The 22,750-nt window shown below is 38.0% G+C and overlaps 2 protein-coding genes across 4 annotated transcripts; one reads left to right on the forward strand and one right to left on the reverse strand.

Annotated features, from left to right (window-relative positions):
* Positions 1-342: 342 nt before the first annotated feature.
* Positions 343-5,875, reverse strand: LOC117973499 (adenylate kinase isoenzyme 6-like). Its single transcript, XM_034926181.2, has 5 exons — positions 5,743-5,875; positions 4,961-5,053; positions 3,802-3,860; positions 2,041-2,186; positions 343-1,572 (listed from the first exon to the last, which is right to left on the reverse strand). Exons 1-5 carry the CDS (start codon positions 5,777-5,779, stop codon positions 1,383-1,385), a joined length of 525 nt encoding a protein of 174 aa, XP_034782072.1. The 5' UTR covers positions 5,780-5,875; the 3' UTR covers positions 343-1,382.
* LOC117403544 (cell cycle checkpoint protein RAD17-like) lies at positions 5,816-22,210 on the forward strand. Of its 3 annotated transcripts, none has more exons than XM_059031579.1 (17): positions 5,816-5,834; positions 7,133-7,242; positions 7,926-8,183; positions 9,168-9,251; positions 9,712-9,871; positions 9,982-10,118; positions 10,446-10,498; positions 10,857-10,982; positions 11,099-11,168; positions 11,879-11,990; positions 12,834-13,031; positions 18,131-18,216; positions 18,647-18,793; positions 19,548-19,694; positions 20,073-20,193; positions 20,520-20,577; positions 21,163-22,210. In XM_059031579.1, the coding sequence occupies exons 2-17, from the start codon at positions 7,201-7,203 to the stop codon at positions 21,425-21,427; spliced, it is 2,064 nt and encodes a 687-aa protein (XP_058887562.1). In that variant the 5' UTR covers positions 5,816-5,834; positions 7,133-7,200; the 3' UTR covers positions 21,428-22,210. The 3 variants fall into 3 exon arrangements, with proteins under 3 accessions (XP_058887562.1, XP_058887527.1, XP_033861612.3); XM_059031544.1 differs by lacking the exon at positions 5,816-5,834 and adding an exon at positions 5,862-5,882; XM_034005721.3 differs by lacking the exon at positions 5,816-5,834 and adding an exon at positions 6,005-6,218.
* Positions 22,211-22,750: the final 540 nt, after the last annotated feature.

The following is a 22,750-nucleotide window of genomic DNA, read 5'->3' on the forward strand; positions in this document are numbered from 1 at the left end:
ACTTTTAAACCGTGAGTGTAAAATAAACAGCTTGTGTGAGAATAAATTAGCCCTGACGCACCTGACAGACACTGAATAAATAGACTGCAAAGGGTTAAGTCTACTCTTTCTGCACAACAGGACTGGTTACAAAGACTCCAATCGGCACTAATCTTGGGACTGCCTTTCCAAAGCAACAGTAGGTAGTCCAAGATTAATGCTAAATCGGGTCTGTGAAACCAGCTGATTAAACCTTAAAAAAAAAAAAAGTGTAACAAACACCTCCTCAAAAGACACAAATGGCTTGTCACATGTTCTCTGCTGGCCGTTGTTTTGTATATAGAAAGAAACCAGAAAAGGCACCGCCATTCACGTTTCTGTTTACTACATTTCCAAAAGAGTTCCCCACAATTTTTGTAATACAATGCATTCTAATACAGAGGCAGTACACATTGTTCAATTTGAGGAATTATCAAATTCAATTGAGTGAAGTCGAACCATACACATTTGTATGCAAAAGATGTCTTTCTCTTTATCCGAAACTAGTATTTCATGGAAATAATTTATATTATACAAGATGCAGTCTAAATTTGAATAAGAGTCTAATGCAAAAATAGTGGTTAGACTCCCACTAACATGCTTTACATTAAAGCAATACAATACATGCACAAAAATATTATCTTGATATACATAAAAAAGTAAATAATTTGGTTTTAAATATTATAAAATATGAAAAAAAAAAGATAATTCTTGCCCCAAAAGGGATAGATATGAATCCAAGTTTAAATTGATTGTTTGGGCATGTCACACTTTTTAGAGGCACTGTTTTACATGAACAACAAGTTTCCTAAATCTTCCAGAACTATAAACGTTTGTCATTAGTTTCTTTTAGTATTTCTAAACTGTAAAAGACTCCATAGTGGTACATTTAGAAACACTAAAAGAAACACACATTTTGAGAAAGACTTCCTGTATGTCTTCAAAGTCTGTAATCATACAAAACCTGCTCTCTTCCTGTCTCCTAAACTGTTTTCAAGCCAACCAAACCCAATTCCAACGACACAACGACTTGCCAACTACTTTCAATTACTTTAGAAATAGGTCACTAAACATGAACGAACCTTGGATTAAAGCTGCTGTTGTTGACAGTAAATAAACCCTTAAAATAAAGTGTGACCCTGGGGTAAGCGTTCAAGATAATATTTTGTGTCATGCGCTTGCTATATTAATAGAACGACAACGGCAGACTTCACAGGCCCGGAAGAGCTTCAGCATTACTGCTAATCAGGGTCTGTGAATCAGATGACAGCATCTCCTGCAACGCAAGACAAGGGAGCGCCGCTGGGTGACTCTGCGAGGAGACGGCGGAGACGGCGGGGCCTCCGTGGAACGGCAGGTCCAGTTCAGTTGTTATCCTTCATCCACTGCTCTATCCACTGCAGAATCTGCTCCATGTTCCTCTCCAGGTCCTCAGGGTTGTTGCTAGGCAACTGGTGCACGATCTCCTCTTTGTAAGACTCCATGGCCTCTTCGTAAATGGTCTGGAAAATCTCACACTGGATATTGTCCTGAAGCTTCTTCCCTTTGTAGCCCCTTTAAAAAAAAACAAAAAAACACACATACGTACACACACACACACACACACAGTTATTTAACAGATGATCAGTGTAGTCATATTTTGAATGACGATACCTAAAAAAAAACAAAAAAACCCTACAGGCCTTTTTAATACAAGTCATTAACAAACATCTTGTGTATAGTTTGATGACTGCACCTCAGCATGATAAAAAAAAAGACATCGGTCTAAAAAGGACATCACCAACAAAACTGCAGTTTAGGTTACTGACCAGCAGAGGGCATCAGTTGCTAAAATCAGCTAATGACCAAATTGGGCAGGATTCATTCTGAAAATGTTTTGTAACAGAATATGTACAGCAGGTGCCCAAATGGACAAGTAATTTCTTGAATGGCGTATATTTAACAGAGAGCAACACTTCTACATAGTAATGCGGAGGGTGTGTACACAAACGCTTCAAATCAATATCCCTGGGTTGTGCTCACCTGCTCTCTAGCCTGTTGTAGAGGACTGAGTTTTCAGTGCGGAGCACAAACACGATGTGAAACCAGCGCTCCGGAAAGAAGTCACAGCCGTGGTAATCGACAATCATGCCCCCCTCGCCCATCTTGTCTTCCAGCTCATCAACTACCTGGAAACCAGCACAGTTTCAAATTAGGCAAACATATTCAAACATACAGTAGCATGCATATCTAATACACCGATCTTTTTCATAATAATTCTTCATGCCTTAATGAATGTTAGTCTTTATTCCTACAACACATTCGTCAGTGTATAAAACATATCAAATGTAATAGAAATGTGCTGCACCGAGTGATCATTGAGCTCTCTGCAGAAACCAGGTGCCGGCAGTCATGTGAGGGGCATTGGTGTGGATCGGGCTAATTTACCATTCAGAGTGAAACAAGTGAAGAAACAGCTGCTTGGGTTTGTGTGGATTGCTGTTCTCCACACAGTCTAAAGCCCGCCGCACACAGCCCAACACAAGCCGGCCCGACTCATCTCAACTGGCCGTACAGAGTCTGGATGAATAGCAGTGTGCGTGCTCTTAAAACCAAGATTACGCAGATTTCAGTCGGGATGTCTTCAGATTTGAAGATTGAACATGTTGAATCTTTTTCAGACACAGTTTTGTTCAGATGTGATCAGTCTGTCTGTGTGCGGCAGTTGCCAACCAAGACTGACTGAGACCGATTAGTCATGAGGGTGTCAACCAATGGTGAAGCAGGTTTAAGTGACGTAGCTTGTCATGTAACTTGTCATACAAGATGGTGGAATATTGTCAGCTTTAGTTCCACAGGTAAAAATACATTAGTCTTGAATAGCTCCGAGTGTCCCAAATTCAAAAATACCAGCTATGTGCACATTTGAATAGCTTTTTTAGGCGTTCACTAATCAAAGGTAAATTATCAATTTACCTTTTTATTACTGGTATCAATCTACTGGCAGCCTATATTTTCTTACTGCGCTAAAACAGAAGTAACTGGTGTGTCGATCTCCAGAAGGTAACAAGCACCACACGCGGAGAAAAAACACCAAAGTCAAATAAAATTCAACAGGTTGGATGTTATTTACCACAGGGTAAAGTGTAGTAGACAAACTATATAAAAAGTCAAACACTGTCTGAAACGTTTGCACGGTGTAAATGGTCAATTAATTAATAGGCTAAGCGCTTCTTTTGGTTGCCTCGCGGCGCTGTCTCCATCGTCTAATCAGCATACGATGCCATGCATAATATGAGAGTCGCTATGTTGGGCTAAGTTAATACAAAAATGTGTACAGGGCAGTATTAATTAAATTTGCATACATAGGAATCACCAGTATGTAGTTGTGGTCAGTAATTCAGTCTTAGCAGTGTGCGACACCCAGTCGAGAAAAACTGAACTGTGACATCAAACCAAAACTGAGCACAACTGATTGCAGAATCTGTGCAAACTCACATGAGATGGGCTTAAGAAGATCAGCAGTCATCACAAACCCAAGCAGCTGTTTCTGCACTTGGAATGGTAAATTAGCCCAATCAACACCAATGACCCTCACTTGACTGTCGGCACCTGATTTCTGCAGGCAGCTCAATGTGAATAACTGAATAACTGGCTTGTGCAGCACGAATAGAAAGAGCCTGCCTCATTCTCCAGCTCTCCAAAACATTTACAAACCAGGTCATACAGATGATATGTCACTGCTGAATTATAACATTTCAAGAAATGAAACTCTGAAATGATGTTTTTATAAGATATACTCACCCTATCTTCATCCAATATAGGGCATTGGTACTCTTCATCAAATCCATCATACAACTCACCTAGATAAACATATACACACATAACAATAACAGTTTACATTCAGGGGCACATGTATAACCACATAGACTAGCATTTACTGAGTGAATAAACACAGTTCAGTTTCTGTTTATGAGACCTGAGCAGTTCAAGTAGCAGCAGCAGATTTACTAAAACACAGGCATGTTTAATCATGCTCGTTGAAACAAACCTGCCAATTAAAATCGATAAATTAACAAACAATTTGACAAGAAGTCTTTTATCAATGTAGTTTGTGTTACACTTCCATCAATACTACTGAATATAGACCTGTACTACACTTCATGTGTAAACAAAATACTGTTTAGAATCTCACTGAAGCAATTTATTCCTGTTTATATAAAAAGCTATCAAGCATATTTATTAATTGTTTACAAAAATCACAAAAAGTGTTTTAGAAGACCTTGATTTAAAATATGTAATCTAGTTTTGTAAAATGAAGTGTTTTCTGCTTTATAAAAACAGGAGCACATTACAGACTGGACATGTTTCCAAGGACGAGTGTATTCCCTTTATGGTTGATGAGGCAGAAACCCCATGTGATGGAGATGCGGAGCAGGTGCTGTGTGTGTTTAAAAGAGCTGTGTAATCCATGCCCCACATAGTGTGAATTGATGTGCGTACCAGGTAAAGTTTTTTAAACTATTTTGTTAGCTACAATTACTGTAATTGACCTAAGGAATCAAGCACACCCCCTCGGTCAACTTGAGATGGAAAGACCCTGGAGTAAACATTTTTTAAATCACTTCATGTCTAACTTCAATCATGTCCCTCCCCTTCCCCTTCCAAATAGATTCAGTTATTTCAGCCTGTCCTCATAGACAGTCCTTTCAGCTCTGGGATGAGTCTGGATGCTCTTCAGTCAGACTCTCTCCAGGTTCACAATGTCCCTTTGGTGCTGTGGTGACCAGAGAACTGACCACAGTGCGGTCTCAGCAGTGCATTGTACAACCTCCTTGGATCTGTACTCCACACTTTCGACTACATAACCAAGCATTCTGTTTGCCCCTTGACTCCAGGTTGCTCACAGGCTCCCCAGCTACCTCTGCATAGGTTCTGTTTCATGTTGTTACAGGTTACTCACTTTCCTGTGCCAGGTCCCCCACGTTTATGTATGTCAGTCCCGTTCTCTGTGCCAACTCTTTACCCAGTGTGGTTTTCCCAACACCGGGGGTACCTGGAAACCAGAGAAATGATACAGTCACACGCGTATATTATCACTCCTCTTCGCGTTGCCCTCTGATTAGTTGAAATGTCCTGGCCAGAATATAATGGAAGGGAGTTCATGGGGTCAGGCACCTGACAATATCTCTTTGGTCATCATTACACTGTGGTTAATATCTGGTTTATAAAAGATCAGTTATCCAACTGATTTCCACCCCACTAAGTATCCCTTTAGGAAATAAAAGCAAGTTATTGCAGCACAATATAGCACACAGGACACAGCAATGTATACGTTTTCATCACACATCTCTTTATACAGCAACGTGTTGTCCACTGTAAAAAGGAAATTGAATTATTTTAATGCTTATTTGAAGTCAGACACAACTACGTACTCGGTGCCAGCTTGACAACGGTCTATGTTCTGTGCGCCCAAAGCTGTTAAATTATGTTATAAGGAAACATTAACAGTAAATAATTCTGCACATATTTTGAATTTAGAAAAGTGAATAACTTCAAAATCCATCAAGTCACGTTATATAAATAAATACAAATGAACGCAATCCACACGGCTCCCGCGTTCTCAGTTCGTCACCGAATGCGGAAAGTAAGGTTATTTATTTATTTATTTTTTCTATAGCCGGACATTTATTAATTAGGTACTGTGATTGCATTTACTTTCTGTAGACTAGGTACCTCACTCACCGGTTAAAAGTATATTCGGTCTCTTTAACATCTTCATTGGAGCCACACGTGAACACTAAACTGCAAGCGAGGAGGGACTTTGAGCACTTCGTGTACGTCATACTTAAGTGTTCGCTTCAACGACAAAAAAAGTACTTTGGGTATCTAAGATTTTATTCAAATATCAATCATGCCGATCTTAAGAAACCAAAAATACAATCTAAATATGAATCTTTATATTTATCTGTATAGTTGCACTAGTTTTGTACAGGCAGTGATGTGTGTCCCATGATGACTTCATCACTAGTTGCCCTCGTTTCACAGGGGTCCTCGGCGTTAAAGGGAAAGATCATTTTTATTTTTTAAACTTGGAGGGGTTGTCGTTACAGCTTTTTATAAAAACATAAATAAGACGACTTTTTTTCGAACGTCATTAACAATTTTTGGTTTAAGGAATAACACCCCAAATATGTAGTAAGCTGTCGTGGACTCGACAAGTAAGTAGTAACAATGTAGTTTCCTGTCTGCAGCTTTTTACAACATTAAAACAGTTTGTTTTCACAACACAATTTGCGTATTTAACGGTTGATAAACCCGGTTTAAATGTATATATTTTTTAAAGCTTTATTTTTAAAAAAAAATGAAACCGAAGTATTAAAGCACATACATTTGTACTTCTTAATAACTTGCCGGTAGATGTCACCGGTAACTAAAATAAATAAATAAAATAAAATAAAATAAAACACCTGTACTAAATAGTGTAGGCGTGCATCTTAATATTCTTATGTCTGATATTTGATCAACCGGCTGTCAGAATGTGACATGGAGCTTAGGTGTTTGTTTACGTATCTGTTTCTTGTTTTTCTTCCACAGCACGATGTTCTAAGTAATGTGCAGTTATTTAAGTTGTCTTATCTAGAGTAGTATTCTACAGAAATCATGCTAACGCCGGTAGCGTATATAAATAATGCAGAAACACATTTGCCTTACTATCTCAATACTGTCTTTGCTTGTGAGATTCTAATGCATACTGTATGTACATACAGATTTTAAAGTAGTCTCTCTTATTTTATATATAGCTAAGTATATATATTTTTATAAACGGTTACATTTGCCATTTCTGTTTCCCTCGCATCACGGTGGTGCAGATTGTACGGGTGCATTTGTTTAGCAATGTATTTAATATATAACTTACTCTTTGTCTTTGTAATGATCAGATTTGCAAATGGATCTCAACAACAGTTTTTATTGAGCGATGTCAAGGTCAGTGCACCACTATGTGCATAGACAAGAGGAATATGAACAACGCAGTCGAGGGACAGATGTGCATGCTGTAAACTGAAATATCAGACTGTGACATTGTTCAGAGGTTGTCTATGTTTTCAATTCTCTTTCTCTGTCTTTTTCACAGTAATACTTCAGCTTGTTTTTGGTTTGCTGAAGAACGTGTATTGCGGATGGGAATCAACAAAGCTGATAATGTCCAAAAGTTCTCTCAGCAGAAAGGTAGCTTCTGGTAAGGTGAGTTTTCCTTTGCTGAATTAAAATTATGCAAGGTGATATTGGCAATAAAAATATAGGCAAGAAAATTGGCAAAGGTTAATGAGTTGCATTGACAGTGAAATCACAGGGAATTGTTGTAAAAAAAAAAAAGTGTTTCATAGTCACATGGCGCATATATATGGGCAGCAGTGTGGAGTAGTGGTTAGGCCTCTGGACTCTTGACCGGAGGGTTGTGGGTTCAATCCCAGGTGGGAGACACTGCTGCTGTACCCTTGAGCAAGGTACTTTACCTAGATTGCTCCAGTAAAAACCTAACTGTATAAATGGGTAATTGTATGTAAAAATAATATGATATCTTGTAACAATTGTAAGTCGCCCTGGATAAGGACGTCTGCTAAGAAATAAATAATAATAATAATAATAATAAAAGAGAGGAAAAAAGTTAATCGCCAGCATGCATGACAGTAGTTAATTACTAGGGATACTGTAGTTCTGTGTCTCTGCATGTGGTCTGTTAAATTATTATAAATTTAAGGTTTACTATTTGTTTTCATCTTATGGTTTCACTTATGTTTAAACAGTACAGAAGTTTGTTTTCAAAATAAGTAATCTAATTTACATAATTTTACAAAGCATCAGTAGATAAGTGTGCAGTAGCACTACTCCTAAAGCTAATTGATACAAATCTGTATTTACTTTAGTTAACAAACTGGGTACAGCCATCATTTGATGACTTATTTGGAGGTGCCAGCTTGAAATCACTCACTTCAAAAAAGAGGACTAACTCTGGAGAACCAAAGGGAAATGATCGGACTTCCGCTTTAGACGCCAGCAGCAAACTTCAGGCAACGAAGCGGACAAAAGCACCATTCTGTGAGCAGCCAGGTCACTTTACCAAGGAATACCTCGACCTAGATCAAGATGTGCCCTGGGTGGATAAATACAAGCCGGAGTCACAGGTACACATCACCATACATCTCAAATCCATTCTAATCTCTTGTATACTGACCATTGCAGTAGGGAAGCATAGCTTTTTACTAGGATACAGAAGGAAACGTAGATTTGCCTGCATTTGATTGAAACAGCGGCAGATCTAAATGCTTAAATATTTAAAACAGCCTTTTGTCTACCAAGGTTATGAAAATCAAATATCTAACGGTGCATGAGAGCCTTTCATCTGTTAAATATTGTATTAGCATTTCGGTCTGAAAAAAAGTGAAATACCAGGAAGGGTTCTATTTTAATGGTATTTAGATTCACTGCTGTTTAGATCAATTGAATACACCCCTCAGCTGGAAATCACTACAATCAATTTAAGACTGAAAGAGGTAACCTAATCTGAGTAGCTGTAACATTGAAGAATGAAAAAATTCCGGGAGAGAAATAAGATCCCAAATTCTATAGAAATTGTATTTATTGCTGGTGTGCCTGATTTAAGCTAACTGTAAAAGCTGGAATGGTTCAAACTGCTATGCCAGGGGTGGCCAATCCTGGCCCTGGAGAGCCACAATCCTGCAGGTTTTCTGAGTCTCTTTAAATCATCAATGGCCAAAGACCAGGAAACATGTTAGTGTTGATCAATTAAGAAAATAATTGGTCCGTTGAAGTAATTGAGAACCCGGGTGGAACTAAAACCAGAAGGCCCTGCGGCTCTCCGGGACCAGGATTGGTCACCCCTGTGCTATGCTGGGGTGGTCTTCTTTGTATTCCTCTATCCCTGGAGCTGCAGGACTGATATGTTTTCTTGAATCACCTGAATCTTTTGATCTGTAAAATGTTTAAAAATGAAATATGGAAATTCTACACTGAACACTTGAAAAATAGTTTTAAGCTGAATGTAACATACTTTTTACAGTATGGATGTACAAATGCTACACACGTTATTTTTTTTTCTACCTCTGGCTTATTGTTTTCTTAATTATTGTCTTTTTAATATTTTACAGGCCGAGCTGGCAGTACACAAAAAGAAGATTGAAGAAGTAGAAAACTGGTTGTCAATGGAAGTTCACCAAAGACAACCTAAAAAGGTATGTTATACTGTTGAAACCTGTGTTCATGTGGTTCCAAATGCCATACAAAAAGGCAATAGACTGTGGCTGATAGTGGCATAATAATTTCTCGGAAAAAGGAAACAATATTGGTATACAGTTAGTATTGTCCAGGGCTTGCAAAAATGGATAACAGCCGAGGCCTAAAAAACGTACCTGTAGTTAGCATAACAATATCACTATTTGTTTTTAATTTCTTGTTGACTGGCAGGTGTTAGGGGTTCCAGTGCAGCACGTGTGTGGTACGAATATCTGACAAACAGGACATTAACAGGTGCAGGAAGCTGAGTGATTATCCTCAATCTTAACCTGTAGCAGGATGAATGAGCCACCATCCTTGCTTGTGTGATAAAAAGTTGTTATAATATGCTGATCCACACAGTAATTGCTACAAAAAAGCAATATTGCCTGTAACTCCCCTGATCCTGTTTTTGTAAAGGGTGGCTCAATACTGTTGATGACCGGACCTTCTGGTTGTGGAAAGACCGCCACAATCCAGGTGTTAACAAAAGAGCTGGGTGTTCAGATTCAGGAGTGGTCAAACCCGGTTTCACTGTCCGAATTCAAGAAGGATGATTATAAAAACGTCTTTGACCCTGGTAAGTGGTACAAACCTGATAAAAACCATTCCTGCATGCATACACGCCTACGTTTTCCCATCTATGTCTAGTTTCTGCTTTATCCATCTTGTTTTTCTTTGTGTCAAAAGAGTCACGTTTCAGGGGCTTCACTAGTGAATCACAGTCTGCAGTTTTTCAAGAGTTTCTATTACGAGCAAACAAGTATAACAAACTGCAGATGTCTGGGGAGGCCAAGGACAACAACAAGAAAGTAATCCTCATTGAAGTAAGTTAAGACCAATGCATATTGTGTGTAGTCTTGCTGCTGTTTTTTATTTTTATATATAATTTAAAATCCCCTACTATCTGTTAATAAATGTATAGGGCTAAGTAGCTTTAAATGTCATTTCACTATTTCCTTCCCTTTTTTAAATATTTACAGTCAAAAGGACTGTTTTTTTTTCAGTTCTGTTGCTCCAGTAACAAATTGCAATGATCTTTTCAGACATCCCCCCATTAAAAATGTAATCACATACATGGCCTATTTTAATTAAAATGTTAAACTCTGCAATTCAAAATAAATATATTTATTTATTTGTCCGTTGTATTACAGGAAGTCCCCAATCAGTTTTATAGACAGCCAGCCTCCTTGCATGATATCCTAAGGTAAGTTGCTTTTACTGGTGTGCAGAAACATTAGCATGCTATTCAGGATGTATTGTCAGTAACTTGTACTTTTTAGGGAGTGTTCTCATTTGTAAATGATCGTATGGTTTTCATAGCAGTCAGGGTTGTTATCTGAAGCTCTTCCTTCTAGCGGGAGCACACATTCTCAATTTTATTGATACCATTTTGTGGTGTAAATATTTTCATGCTCCTTTGGTTACCGCTGCTGCTTGTTGCTCTTAATTCTCGTCTCTTGATTCAGTCATTTATTTTGGTTGCTTTTTAACAGAATTGCCATCAGAAATGTAAATGATTGCAGCGATGTTAACAGAGAGACCTTGTTTGTGTTGGTTATTAGGAGATTCATTCGGACTGGTAGATGTCCACTGATCTTCATCATCTCCGACAGTCTCAGTGGAGACAGCAACCAGTGGTTACTATTTCCAAAGGACATACAGGAGGAGCTGAATGTTAGTAATATAAGGTAAGGGCAGTGTACATTGTGCACATAAATACACAAGCATTCTGTGCTGTAATGATTCTTTTTTATTTCACTTTGTCAGTTAATGGTGTGTGTTGTTTCTTTTTATTCCTTTTCAGTTTTAACCCTGTGGCTCCTACCAGTATGATGAAGGTATTGAGTCGAATCGCAGCTCAGGAGACAAGCAGGGTAAGTGCATGAGATTCTGGTGAGTTGGGTATGCGTCTGCGTATGCATGTATGTTTGTATTAATATGGTAATTGGCTCTTATTCTCTGTAATAATTATTCCATTTTGATATATGTGTGTTTTTATTCAAATTGATATGCAACACATAGTACAACTAAAAGTGTGGTAAACAGTAATTCAGCATTCATGAAATTATATTCTACCACGACATATCAGATTACTGTTATAACATTATGAGATAATTAAGATTAAATAACAGTATATCGGTATACCAAAAAGAAAACAGACCATCACTCAGTGTAAGGTTTGTGTCCTTTTTACCAACAAATAATATTAATCCTAGTAATTGTAGGACTGATCTATAAAAATCTGCGACAACTTATTCGTTTTTACAAAGCAGGGGTTTTACAAACTAGTAATTGTAACAATGTGTTTTTAAACACATATACACTTTACACAAAGTAAATGTTATATAGAAAATGAAGCTTATTGCAACATAAGCATATGCGTGTATGCATGTGTAGGGAATAAATAGATAAGCACAGATATGACTTCATTTCATTATGTGAGCTTTTAGGACATTTTTTCTCAAAAATAACAATCTGCTAATGGCTTACTACATATGTTTTGACATTTTTGCATTGTTTGGCTTATTAAGATCAATTATATGTTAAATAGTACCTCATTATTAACTTCTAATTTTGATTTCAGAGTGGAGGAAAGGTATCTGTTCCTGACAAAGATTCTCTGGATCGGCTGTGTTCTGGGAGCTCTGGGGACATCAGAAGTGCAATAAACAGCCTGCAGTTTTCTTCTTTAAAAGGTAGTCACTTGGGTTTGTGATGGGCTGCAGGTGCTGCTGTATCACTTGGGTTTGTGATGGGCTGCAGGTGCTGCTGTATCACTTGGGTTTGTGATGGGCTGCAGGTGCTGCTGTATCACTTGGGTTTGTGATGGGCTGCAAGTGCTGCTGTATCACTTGGGTTTGTGATGGGCTGCATGTGCTGCTGTATCACTTGGGTTTGTGATGGGCTGCAAGTGCTGCTGTATCACTTGGGTTTGTGATGGGCTGCATGTGCTGCAGTATCCCTTGGGTTTGTGATGGGCTGCATGTGCTGCTGTATCACTTGGGTTTGTGATGGGCTGCATGTGCTGCTGTATCACTTGGGTTTGTGATGGGCTGCTGTATCACTTGGGTTTGTGATGGGCTGCAGATGCTGCTGCATCACTTGGGTTTGTGATGGGCTGCAGATGCTGCTGCATCACTTGGGTTTGTTGTGATGGGCTGCAGATGCTGCTGCATCACTTGTTTAACGTTGAAATATCTACTCTCGCCTGTGGCCCAGTCTTTTAATAAAACATACCCAGTGCAGTACAGGGTTGGAGATTAAGACTCCTATTGCATAGCAGTTTCACCCATTCCAGGTTCTAATATGTGCTTGATTAGCCTCAGTGTATAGGTAACATGCTCAGGTGTGTCTTATTAAACTCATAGTAAAAATAGGAATGGATCAAACTGTAGTGCAATGGGGTTTTTATGTCCAGCCCTTCAGTGTATAGAAAACTTGTTTGCATCTCACAAATGTGTGTGTGTGTATATATAGTGTTTTTTTTGTATGTTCCTTTCATTGTAATGAAACTACTAATAATTCTACTCTGTACATAGATTATGCTTTGGAAAACAGTTTATTGAGCAGCAAGAAAGGAAAGGCCTCATCTAAAGCATGTAAAACATCTACCCGAGGGAGGAATAAAGACAAGTCGTCAAAGACCTCTGAGAGACAAGAGGGGCTGCAAGCCATCGGTGGAAAGGATGTCTCCCTCTTCCTGTTCCGAGCTTTGGGAAAAATATTGCACTTCAAACGTAAGTAAACCTGTCTGTTTCAAATCTTAAATAAGATGTGTTGTTTGCTATTGATCTGGATATCCAAGCTGAGCAGTTTACTACAGAAGCACATGACATATTAATTGTTAAGTAATAATTTACACCAGCAGCTTAAATATGTACTGTGTACTGAACCAGAACATACAACAAAGATTACAGCAACAGAACTCACGTTTACATGTACTGTGTACTGAACCAGAACATACAACAAAGATTACAGCAACAGAACTCACGTTTACATGTACTGTGTACTGTACCAAAACATACAACAGATTACAGCAACAGAACTCCCGTTTACATGTACTGTGTACTGTACCAAAACATACAACAAAGATTACAGCAACAGAACTCCCGTTTACATGTACTGTGTACTGTACCAAAACATACAACAAAGATTACAGCAACAGAACTCCCGTTTACATGTACTGTGTACTGTACCAAAACATACAACAAAGATTACAGCAACAGAACTCCCGTTTACATGTACTGTGTACTGTACCAAAACATACAACAAAGATTACAGCAACAGAACTCCCGTTTACATGTACTGTGTACTGTACCAAAACATACAACAAAGATTACAGCAACAGAACTCATGTTTACATGTACTGTGTACTGAACCAGAACATACAACAAAGATTACAGCAACAGAACTCCCGTTTACATGTACTGTGTACTGTACCAGAACATACAACAAAGATTACAGCAACAGAACTCATGTTTACATGTACTGTGTACTGTACCAGAACATACAACAAAGATTACAGCAACAGAACTCCCGTTTACATGTACTGTGTACTGAACCAGAACATACAACAAAGATTACAGCAACAGAACTCCCGTTTACATGTACTGTGTACTGTACCAGAACATACAACAAAGATTACAGCAACAGAACTCATGTTTACATGTACTGTGTACTGTACCAAAACATACAACAAAGATTACAGCAACAGAACTCCCGTTTACATGTACTGTGTACTGTACCAAAACATACAACAAAGATTACAGCAACAGAACTCCTGTTTACATGTACTGTGTACTGAACCAGAACATACAACAAAGATTACAGCAACAGAACTCACGTTTACATGTACTGTGTACTGTACCAAAACATACAACAGATTACAGCAACAGAACTCCCGTTTACATGTACTGTGTACTGTACCAAAACATACAACAGATTACAGCAACAGAACTCCCGTTTACATGTACTGTGTACTGTACCAAAACATACAACAAAGATTACAGCAACAGAACTCCCGTTTACATGTACTGTGTACTGTACCAAAACATACAACAAAGATTACAGCAACAGAACTCATGTTTACATGTACTGTGTACTGAACCAGAACATACAACAAAGATTACAGCAACAGAACTCACGTTTACATGTACTGTGTACTGTACCAAAACATACAACAGATTACAGCAACAGAACTCCCGTTTACATGTACTGTGTACTGTACCAAAACATACAACAAAGATTACAGCAACAGAACTCCCGTTTACATGTACTGTGTACTGTACCAAAACATACAACAAAGATTACAGCAACAGAACTCCCGTTTACATGTACTGTGTACTGTACCAAAACATACAACAAAGATTACAGCAACAGAACTCCCGTTTACATGTACTGTGTACTGTACCAAAACATACAACAAAGATTACAGCAACAGAACTCCCGTTTACATGTACTGTGTACTGTACCAAAACATACAACAAAGATTACAGCAACAGAACTCATGTTTACATGTACTGTGTACTGAACCAGAACATACAACAAAGATTACAGCAACAGAACTCCCGTTTACATGTACTGTGTACTGTACCAGAACATACAACAAAGATTACAGCAACAGAACTCATGTTTACATGTACTGTGTACTGTACCAGAACATACAACAAAGATTACAGCAACAGAACTCCCGTTTACATGTACTGTGTACTGAACCAGAACATACAACAAAGATTACAGCAACAGAACTCCCGTTTACATGTACTGTGTACTGTACCAGAACATACAACAAAGATTACAGCAACAGAACTCATGTTTACATGTACTGTGTACTGTACCAAAACATACAACAAAGATTACAGCAACAGAACTCCCGTTTACATGTACTGTGTACTGTACCAAAACATACAACAAAGATTACAGCAACAGAACTCCTGTTTACATGTACTGTGTACTGAACCAGAACATACAACAAAGATTACAGCAACAGAACTCACGTTTACATGTACTGTGTACTGTACCAAAACATACAACAGATTACAGCAACAGAACTCCCGTTTACATGTACTGTGTACTGTACCAAAACATACAACAGATTACAGCAACAGAACTCCCGTTTACATGTACTGTGTACTGTACCAAAACATACAACAAAGATTACAGCAACAGAACTCCCGTTTACATGTACTGTGTACTGTACCAAAACATACAACAAAGATTACAGCAACAGAACTCATGTTTACATGTACTGTGTACTGAACCAGAACATACAACAAAGATTACAGCAACAGAACTCCCGTTTACATGTACTGTGTACTGTACCAGAACATACAACAAAGATTACAGCAACAGAACTCATGTTTACATGTACTGTGTACTGTACCAGAACATACAACAAAGATTACAGCAACAGAACTCCCGTTTACATGTACTGTGTACTGAACCAGAACATACAACAAAGATTACAGCAACAGAACTCATGTTTACATGTACTGTGTACTGTACCAGAACATACAACAAAGATTACAGCAACAGAACTCATGTTTACATGTACTGTGTACTGTACCAAAACATACAACAAAGATTACAGCAACAGAACTCCCGTTTACATGTACTGTGTACTGTACCAAAACATACAACAAAGATTACAGCAACAGAACTCCTGTTTACATGTACTGTGTACTGAACCAGAACATACAACAAAGATTACAGCAACAGAACTCACGTTTACATGTACTGTGTACTGTACCAAAACATACAACAGATTACAGCAACAGAACTCCCGTTTACATGTACTGTGTACTGTACCAAAACATACAACAGATTACAGCAACAGAACTCCCGTTTACATGTACTGTGTACTGTACCAAAACATACAACAAAGATTACAGCAACAGAACTCCCGTTTACATGTACTGTGTACTGTACCAAAACATACAACAAAGATTACAGCAACAGAACTCCCGTTTACATGTACTGTGTACTGTACCAAAACATACAACAAAGATTACAGCAACAGAACTCCCGTTTACATGTACTGTGTACTGAACCAGAACATACAACAAAGATTACAGCAACAGAACTCATGTTTACATGTACTGTGTACTGTACCAGAACATACAACAAAGATTACAGCAACAGAACTCATGTTTACATGTACTGTGTACTGCACCAGAACATACAACAAAGATTACAGCAACAGAACTCATGTTTACATGTACTGTGTACTGCACCAGAACATACAACAAAGATTACAGCAACAGAACTCATGTTTACATGTACTGTGTACTGCACCAAAACATACAACAAAGATTACAGCAACAGAACTCATGTTTACATGTACTGTGTACTGAACCAAAACATACAACAAAGATTACAGCAACAGAACTCCCGTTTACATGTACTGTGTACTGCACCAAAACATACAACAAAGATTACAGCAACAGAACTCATGTTTACATGTACTGTGTACTGAACCAAAACATACAACAAAGATTACAGCAACAGAACTCACGTTTACATGTACTGTGTACTGCACCAAAACATACAACAAAGATTACAGCAACAGAACTCACGTTTACATGTACTGTGTACTGAACCAGAACATACAACAAAGATTACAGCAACAGAACTCCCGTTTACATGTTAATGCTTTGCAAACCATTGTCAATCACCAGGTAGATTGAAAGCAATACATAATCATTGGCAGTAAATAATCATTGCTGTCGGAAGATGGCAAAAAAAACCTATTATAAAAAATCATTAGTGTTATGAAAACTACTAGATAACAAAAACTATAATGGCTTTCTATGAATATTTAACTCTAACACTGCATAAATAGCCAAACCCAACAGTTATCTGTATCAGTTACTGTTTGTTTGTTTATTGTATTTATTTATCAGGGACACATACAATTATAACATAAATGTCTCTTACATGACACAGGATGCATTTCAATTTAGCAAGTAGGCTCATTTCCATTGACAGTACCGGGCAGACATTGATGACAACTGTAATAAATCTCCATATTACTTCTACTCTAAACTATAGCAATAACCTCCTATTGAATATCTGATTAAAAATGCATACAACATTAAAGTCATAAATGAATAACAATCATCAGCTTACATAATCAAGTTACAGTACAATTTATATAATATAAATATCCAATATACACAATACAAATACATCCTGAATAAATGAATGATTGCATAATTGATAATGTTTCAACCAAGCCTTATTGCAAAATATTTTCAAATCCCTTAAGACTTTAGTTTCTGAAGGAAGTGAGTTCCTAGTGGTTGGTAGTACTTTTTAAAAGCTGTTATTATTATTATTATTATTATTATTATTATTATTATTATTATTATTATTATTATTATTATTATTATTATTATTATTATTATTTATTAGCAGACGCCCTTATCCAGAGTGACTCACAATTGTTACAAGATATCACATTATTTTTTACATACAATTCCCCATTTTTACAGTTGGGTTTTTACTGGAGCAATCTAGGTAAAGTACCTTGCTCAAGGGTTCAGCAGCAGTGTCCCCCACCTGGGATTGAACATACGACCCTCCAGTCAAGAGTCCAGAGCCCTAACCACTACTCCACACTGCTGTCCTAATCATGGGGCTAGTTTCTGTTTAAACTTGCTAAATATCTTCATAAGTGGATTCTTACAATGTCTTTTAGCCTGCGTATTTTTGTAGAGTACATTGAACCAGCTGATTTGACATTCCTAACCTGCGTGTACATGGTGAACCAATGATTTCTACGTGTTTGCATGTATGTAATGACACACGTGTTTGCATGTATGTAATGACACAACAGGGGAGCCCCGCATCGAGCCTGAGCTTCCTCACCTACCAGACCGGCTGTCGGAGCATGAGAGAGACCCACTGCTGGTGGACCCAGAGGTGGGTTGTTCCGCTGTTTAGATCTATAAAAACAACCTTCAGTAGATTATTGCCCACACAGCTCTTTAAGCTTATAAAACTGAACAGTCAGTGTTTAAACAGTTAGATTACCAAACATAGATTCTGGGTCAATTTTCCACTGCAGGCAAATTGCCAATGTAATGCATTTACTATGGAGGGGTGAATCTTCCTGCAATATAGGCCGTTAACTTGAAACATGATTGCCGCATATGCTTCACTTCAACAGTAAGGAAATTCAATTACAAATAATGTCCAGATGGAAACAATCAAACCACACCATCAAACCCAGACACATTTTACAATAATTCAGTTAGACCTGATTTAAATCTGAATGCGAATGCGCATGCGCTGTGTTACAAGACACAAAGACAGAGAATGTACCATTTAAAGTGCCTGTTCCTCTGTGTAGATGGTTACGGAGAAATGCCACATGTCAGGAGAGCTCTTCAACATGTACCTGCACCAGAACTACCTTGAATTCTTCACTAGCATTGAGGATGTGGTGCGAGCCAGTGAATACCTGTCCGACGCTGACTTCCTCACCACAGAGTGGAGTGTAAGGAGCTGCTCCTCTTGCTGTACCATATTACTGATTGAGAGACATGACGTTTTTTCAATTATGTCAAATTAGTATTGGGACTAAATATTAGAATATTCATACAACACTGCTTGAAATGTGTTTGGTTGCAAAAATGAGAAGTACTTTTTGTTTTTCAGATAATTCAAAATTATGTTTACAATTTTAAATAGTGCTATTTGAATGTTTACATTTTTAGTTTTATCAGATGTTTAGGCAGGGATACTAAACAGGGAATTGCCAGAGACAAGAGACCCAACCGCAGTGGCCTTGTGTGCTCAGTCTGTAGTTTTTATAGTGGAGGCAATTTTTGCAATTATGCATTATGTAGGATGGGCTAAATTCTCAAAGCTGTTTTCTTTTCAAATCTTCAACATTCTGAAAGAAAAAAAAATAGCAATTGCTTTTCTAAAAAGAAACTGCTTGCAGGCTGACTTACATTTATAAAAAATGTATTTCTGGTTTGATATTTTTATCGAGAGTGTTCTTCATTTCTAAAATGTGGTTTGGCTGGAGTCTTGGGATAAAGAGCTTTTAGAATCTAGCCCATGTGTTAGATGAATGTCAATGAATGATAGCTCCAGGTTGTCATTGGTGTCAGGCTTGTAAACAAAAGGATTACCTGAGTAACTGCCAAAATGAACAGAGGCTTGTGTTCTGTCCCATTGCTGGCTGCACCTGTTCTGTGCCTGGGAAGGGCTCCGCTAATCCAAGTGCATTGTTTCTATTCCAGTCTCGATCTGCACTCCGAGAGTACAGTGCCTCCGTCGCAGCTAGAGGGATGATCCATTCCAACAAAGCCAGAGCCTTTGCCAGCAGCCAGACAGGAGTGGGATTTAAGCCTTTGCACAAACCACAATGGCTTCTTATAAACAAAAAGGTGCAAACGCTGTTCACATGTGTAGTTAATGGAAAGGAACTGCCAGTCTCGTCTGCTTTATGTGAAAACATTGGTTTTTAATACTGCTGTACTGTATTACAGGTACAGTGCAGTTATACTTTTTTTATATTTATCCTTTTTAATGTCATTTGATAGTTCAACATGATCACTACAAGAATACACTGGCTGTATGTATTTCAAAGCACAGCTAATGTTTATTTTGTACTTTCTTAACTACACGTGCCCCTCTAAATGGATTGAGATGCAGTGGCTTCCTGAGCTGTAGGTAAAACTAAAGGCTTCGACCAGCAGAACTGGAATGTATGAATTCTCATTAATAACCTTTTCATATATTGTATTAATCTTCTTCTGTTACAGTACCGGGAAAACTGCCTTGTAGCAAAGTCTCTATTTGTCAGTTTCTGTATGCCTCCGGCATGCCTTCAGACTCAGCTCTTGCCCTATCTTGCTCTACTGACAAATCCAATGAGGAATCAAGGTATGTAGAATGTACTTCAGTGCTGATCAATTTTAATTTGGCAGAGAACAATATAATTCAAATGTCTTTCACAATGGTTGCTTTCTGTATTTGTTTGTCCATCTGTTATTAAAAAAACACTTTTACATAGTGCTGTGAAAATTATATTTAAAAAGGAGATCTAGCAGACAGAGCATTCTTCTAGACAAATATGCAACAACACCGATTTGTACAGTTTCCCTGTAACATAATCCAGAATAGTTTAAAGTTCAAACTTCTAAGATATTCATTTTGAGAATTTGCTATTAAAAACATGCTTCTTTTTTTATTATTTTTTTTTAAATCAGCTCAAATTGCATTTATCCAGGATGTTGGCAGGCTTCCTCTGAAGAAATATCCTAGAAGGTATGTCCAGCTTTCGGAGTTATAAAACTACAGCAGTAAAAATGAAGTTTGGTTCCAAAGCTAACATGCAGGACAACAAATGGTATAAGACTGTATTCTCATCCTGTGATTGGCAGGGATGGAAATAAGACTCCTATTGCATAGCAGTTTCACCCATTCCAGGTTTTAACACCAGCTTGATTAGCCAATGTGTATAGGTAACAAGCTCAGGTGTGTCTTATTAAGCTCAAGTAAAACCAGGAATTGATTAAACTGCTATGCAATGGGAGTCTTATTTCCAGTTCTGAATTGGGGGAACCAGTTCTCAAGAAATGTGGTCTCCTTTCATTGTCAGAGACTGACTGTAATCAAGAATTCAGGATGTCTCATAAGTCAGGCATCAAAGGTAATATCATACATTATCTAAATTTAGTATGCTTTCTGTGAAATCTGCGTCACACATCAAAATGCTCTGAGTTTGTTCCACTATGCTTAAAGGCATTACATACAGAGAGAGAGACAGCCAGTATTAACAATAATGCCTTGGGGTGCCTGATTTTTGGGACACCCTGTAAATTGATATTAAAGAACACACTCCTTTTCCAGGTTGAAGCTTGAAGCTCTGACAGATAAGGATCCAGTAGTAGACCTGGACAGTGATGAAGATGACCCTGCTGCTTCCGCCTATGCAAACCCTAAAGGAGAGCTGTCCCAAGCTCCTGGCCTCGAAGGCCTCCAGTCAGACGGTGGCTCCCTTCCTTCCAGTCAGACTGCTGGAGGGGACCTTCCTGGGAGCCAGCCGCAACCCACTGCAGCACAAGCCATCATGAAGGAAGAGGAGCTTGTGATTGAGGATTGCGACAGTGACTGAAGAAACCCAGTGTGGCCCGCAGCTGAAACTGCTTTGCTTCGGAATTAGGGACACGTTTTATCTTCCTGTTTATGAACCTGCTGCTCTTTATTCCTGTATTGTTGTGCGGATGATGGATTTGTATGACTACTATGGTAGCAAAAGAGCAGATAACTACAGAACCTGTGAAACCTTTAAGTTAAACTAAAGGTGGGTTATTCACAGCCAGAGATGTGCAGATGTGTTTTCTACAGCTCATCTTCTCCAAAGCTGTTGTGTAAATCTCACCAATTGTGTTTGTTTGTTTGTTTTTTTATTTATATTTCTGTTGTTTCTTTTTGTGTCTCTGGAGCACTTGTTTCTGCATTTTTTATTTCTGTGTATTGTGTGTATGTACCCAGGAAGAAAAATGTACATTTGGACAAAGATACATTGTAAATTCTACATGGCATGTTAGCAAAAACAAACCTGAAGTGTTGGACAGCGTTCTAGTGAGTATTCATTAGTTACAATTATTTAGTCCTCTGCAATTGCAAAACAAATACATAATTGATTAAAAAACAAAAAAAGATCACATTGCTAAAACCCATGCTTTTATGAATAGATCCCTGAGTATACAATTTACTTATTTAAAAAAGACTAGTTGCTAGTTTATGTATCATAAGTTGATTTAAAAGAAAACAGAATTTGTTAAAGCTACACTGTAAAACCACAGTCTAATTATAAATGGAGTTGCTGTTTGACCAAAGTCAGCGAAGTGAATTGGTGTTATAATTGAAAGTCCAAATAAAATGGATGAAATCAGCGAATGTCTGTGCAGTGTTTGTAATTATTCCATGGAATGAGGATTGCTGAATCATCAAACGGATGAAATCAGCGAATGTCTGTGCAGTGTTTGTAATTATTCCATGGAATGAGGATTGCTGAATCATCAAACGGATGAAATCAGCGAATGTCTGTGCAGTGTTGTAATTATTCCATGGAATGAGGATTGCAGAATCATCAAACGGATGAAATCAGCGGATGTCTGTGCAGTGTTTGTAATTATTCCATGGAATGAGGATTGCTGAATCATCAAACGGATGAAATCAGCGAATGTCTGTGCAGTGTTGTAATTATTCCATGGAATGAGGATTGCTGAATCATCAAACGGATGAAATCAGCGAATGTCTGTGCAGTGTTGTAATTATTCCATGGAATGAGGATTGCTGAATCATCAAACGGATGAAATCAGCGAATGTCTGTGCAGTGTTGTAATTATTCCATGGAATGAGGATTGCTGAATCATCAAACGGATGAAATCAGCGAATGTCTGTGCAGTGTTGTAATTATTCCATGGAATGA

Source organism: Acipenser ruthenus, chromosome 1, assembly GCF_902713425.1.
Source record: "Acipenser ruthenus chromosome 1, fAciRut3.2 maternal haplotype, whole genome shotgun sequence".
NCBI lineage: Eukaryota > Metazoa > Chordata > Actinopteri > Acipenseriformes > Acipenseridae > Acipenser > Acipenser ruthenus.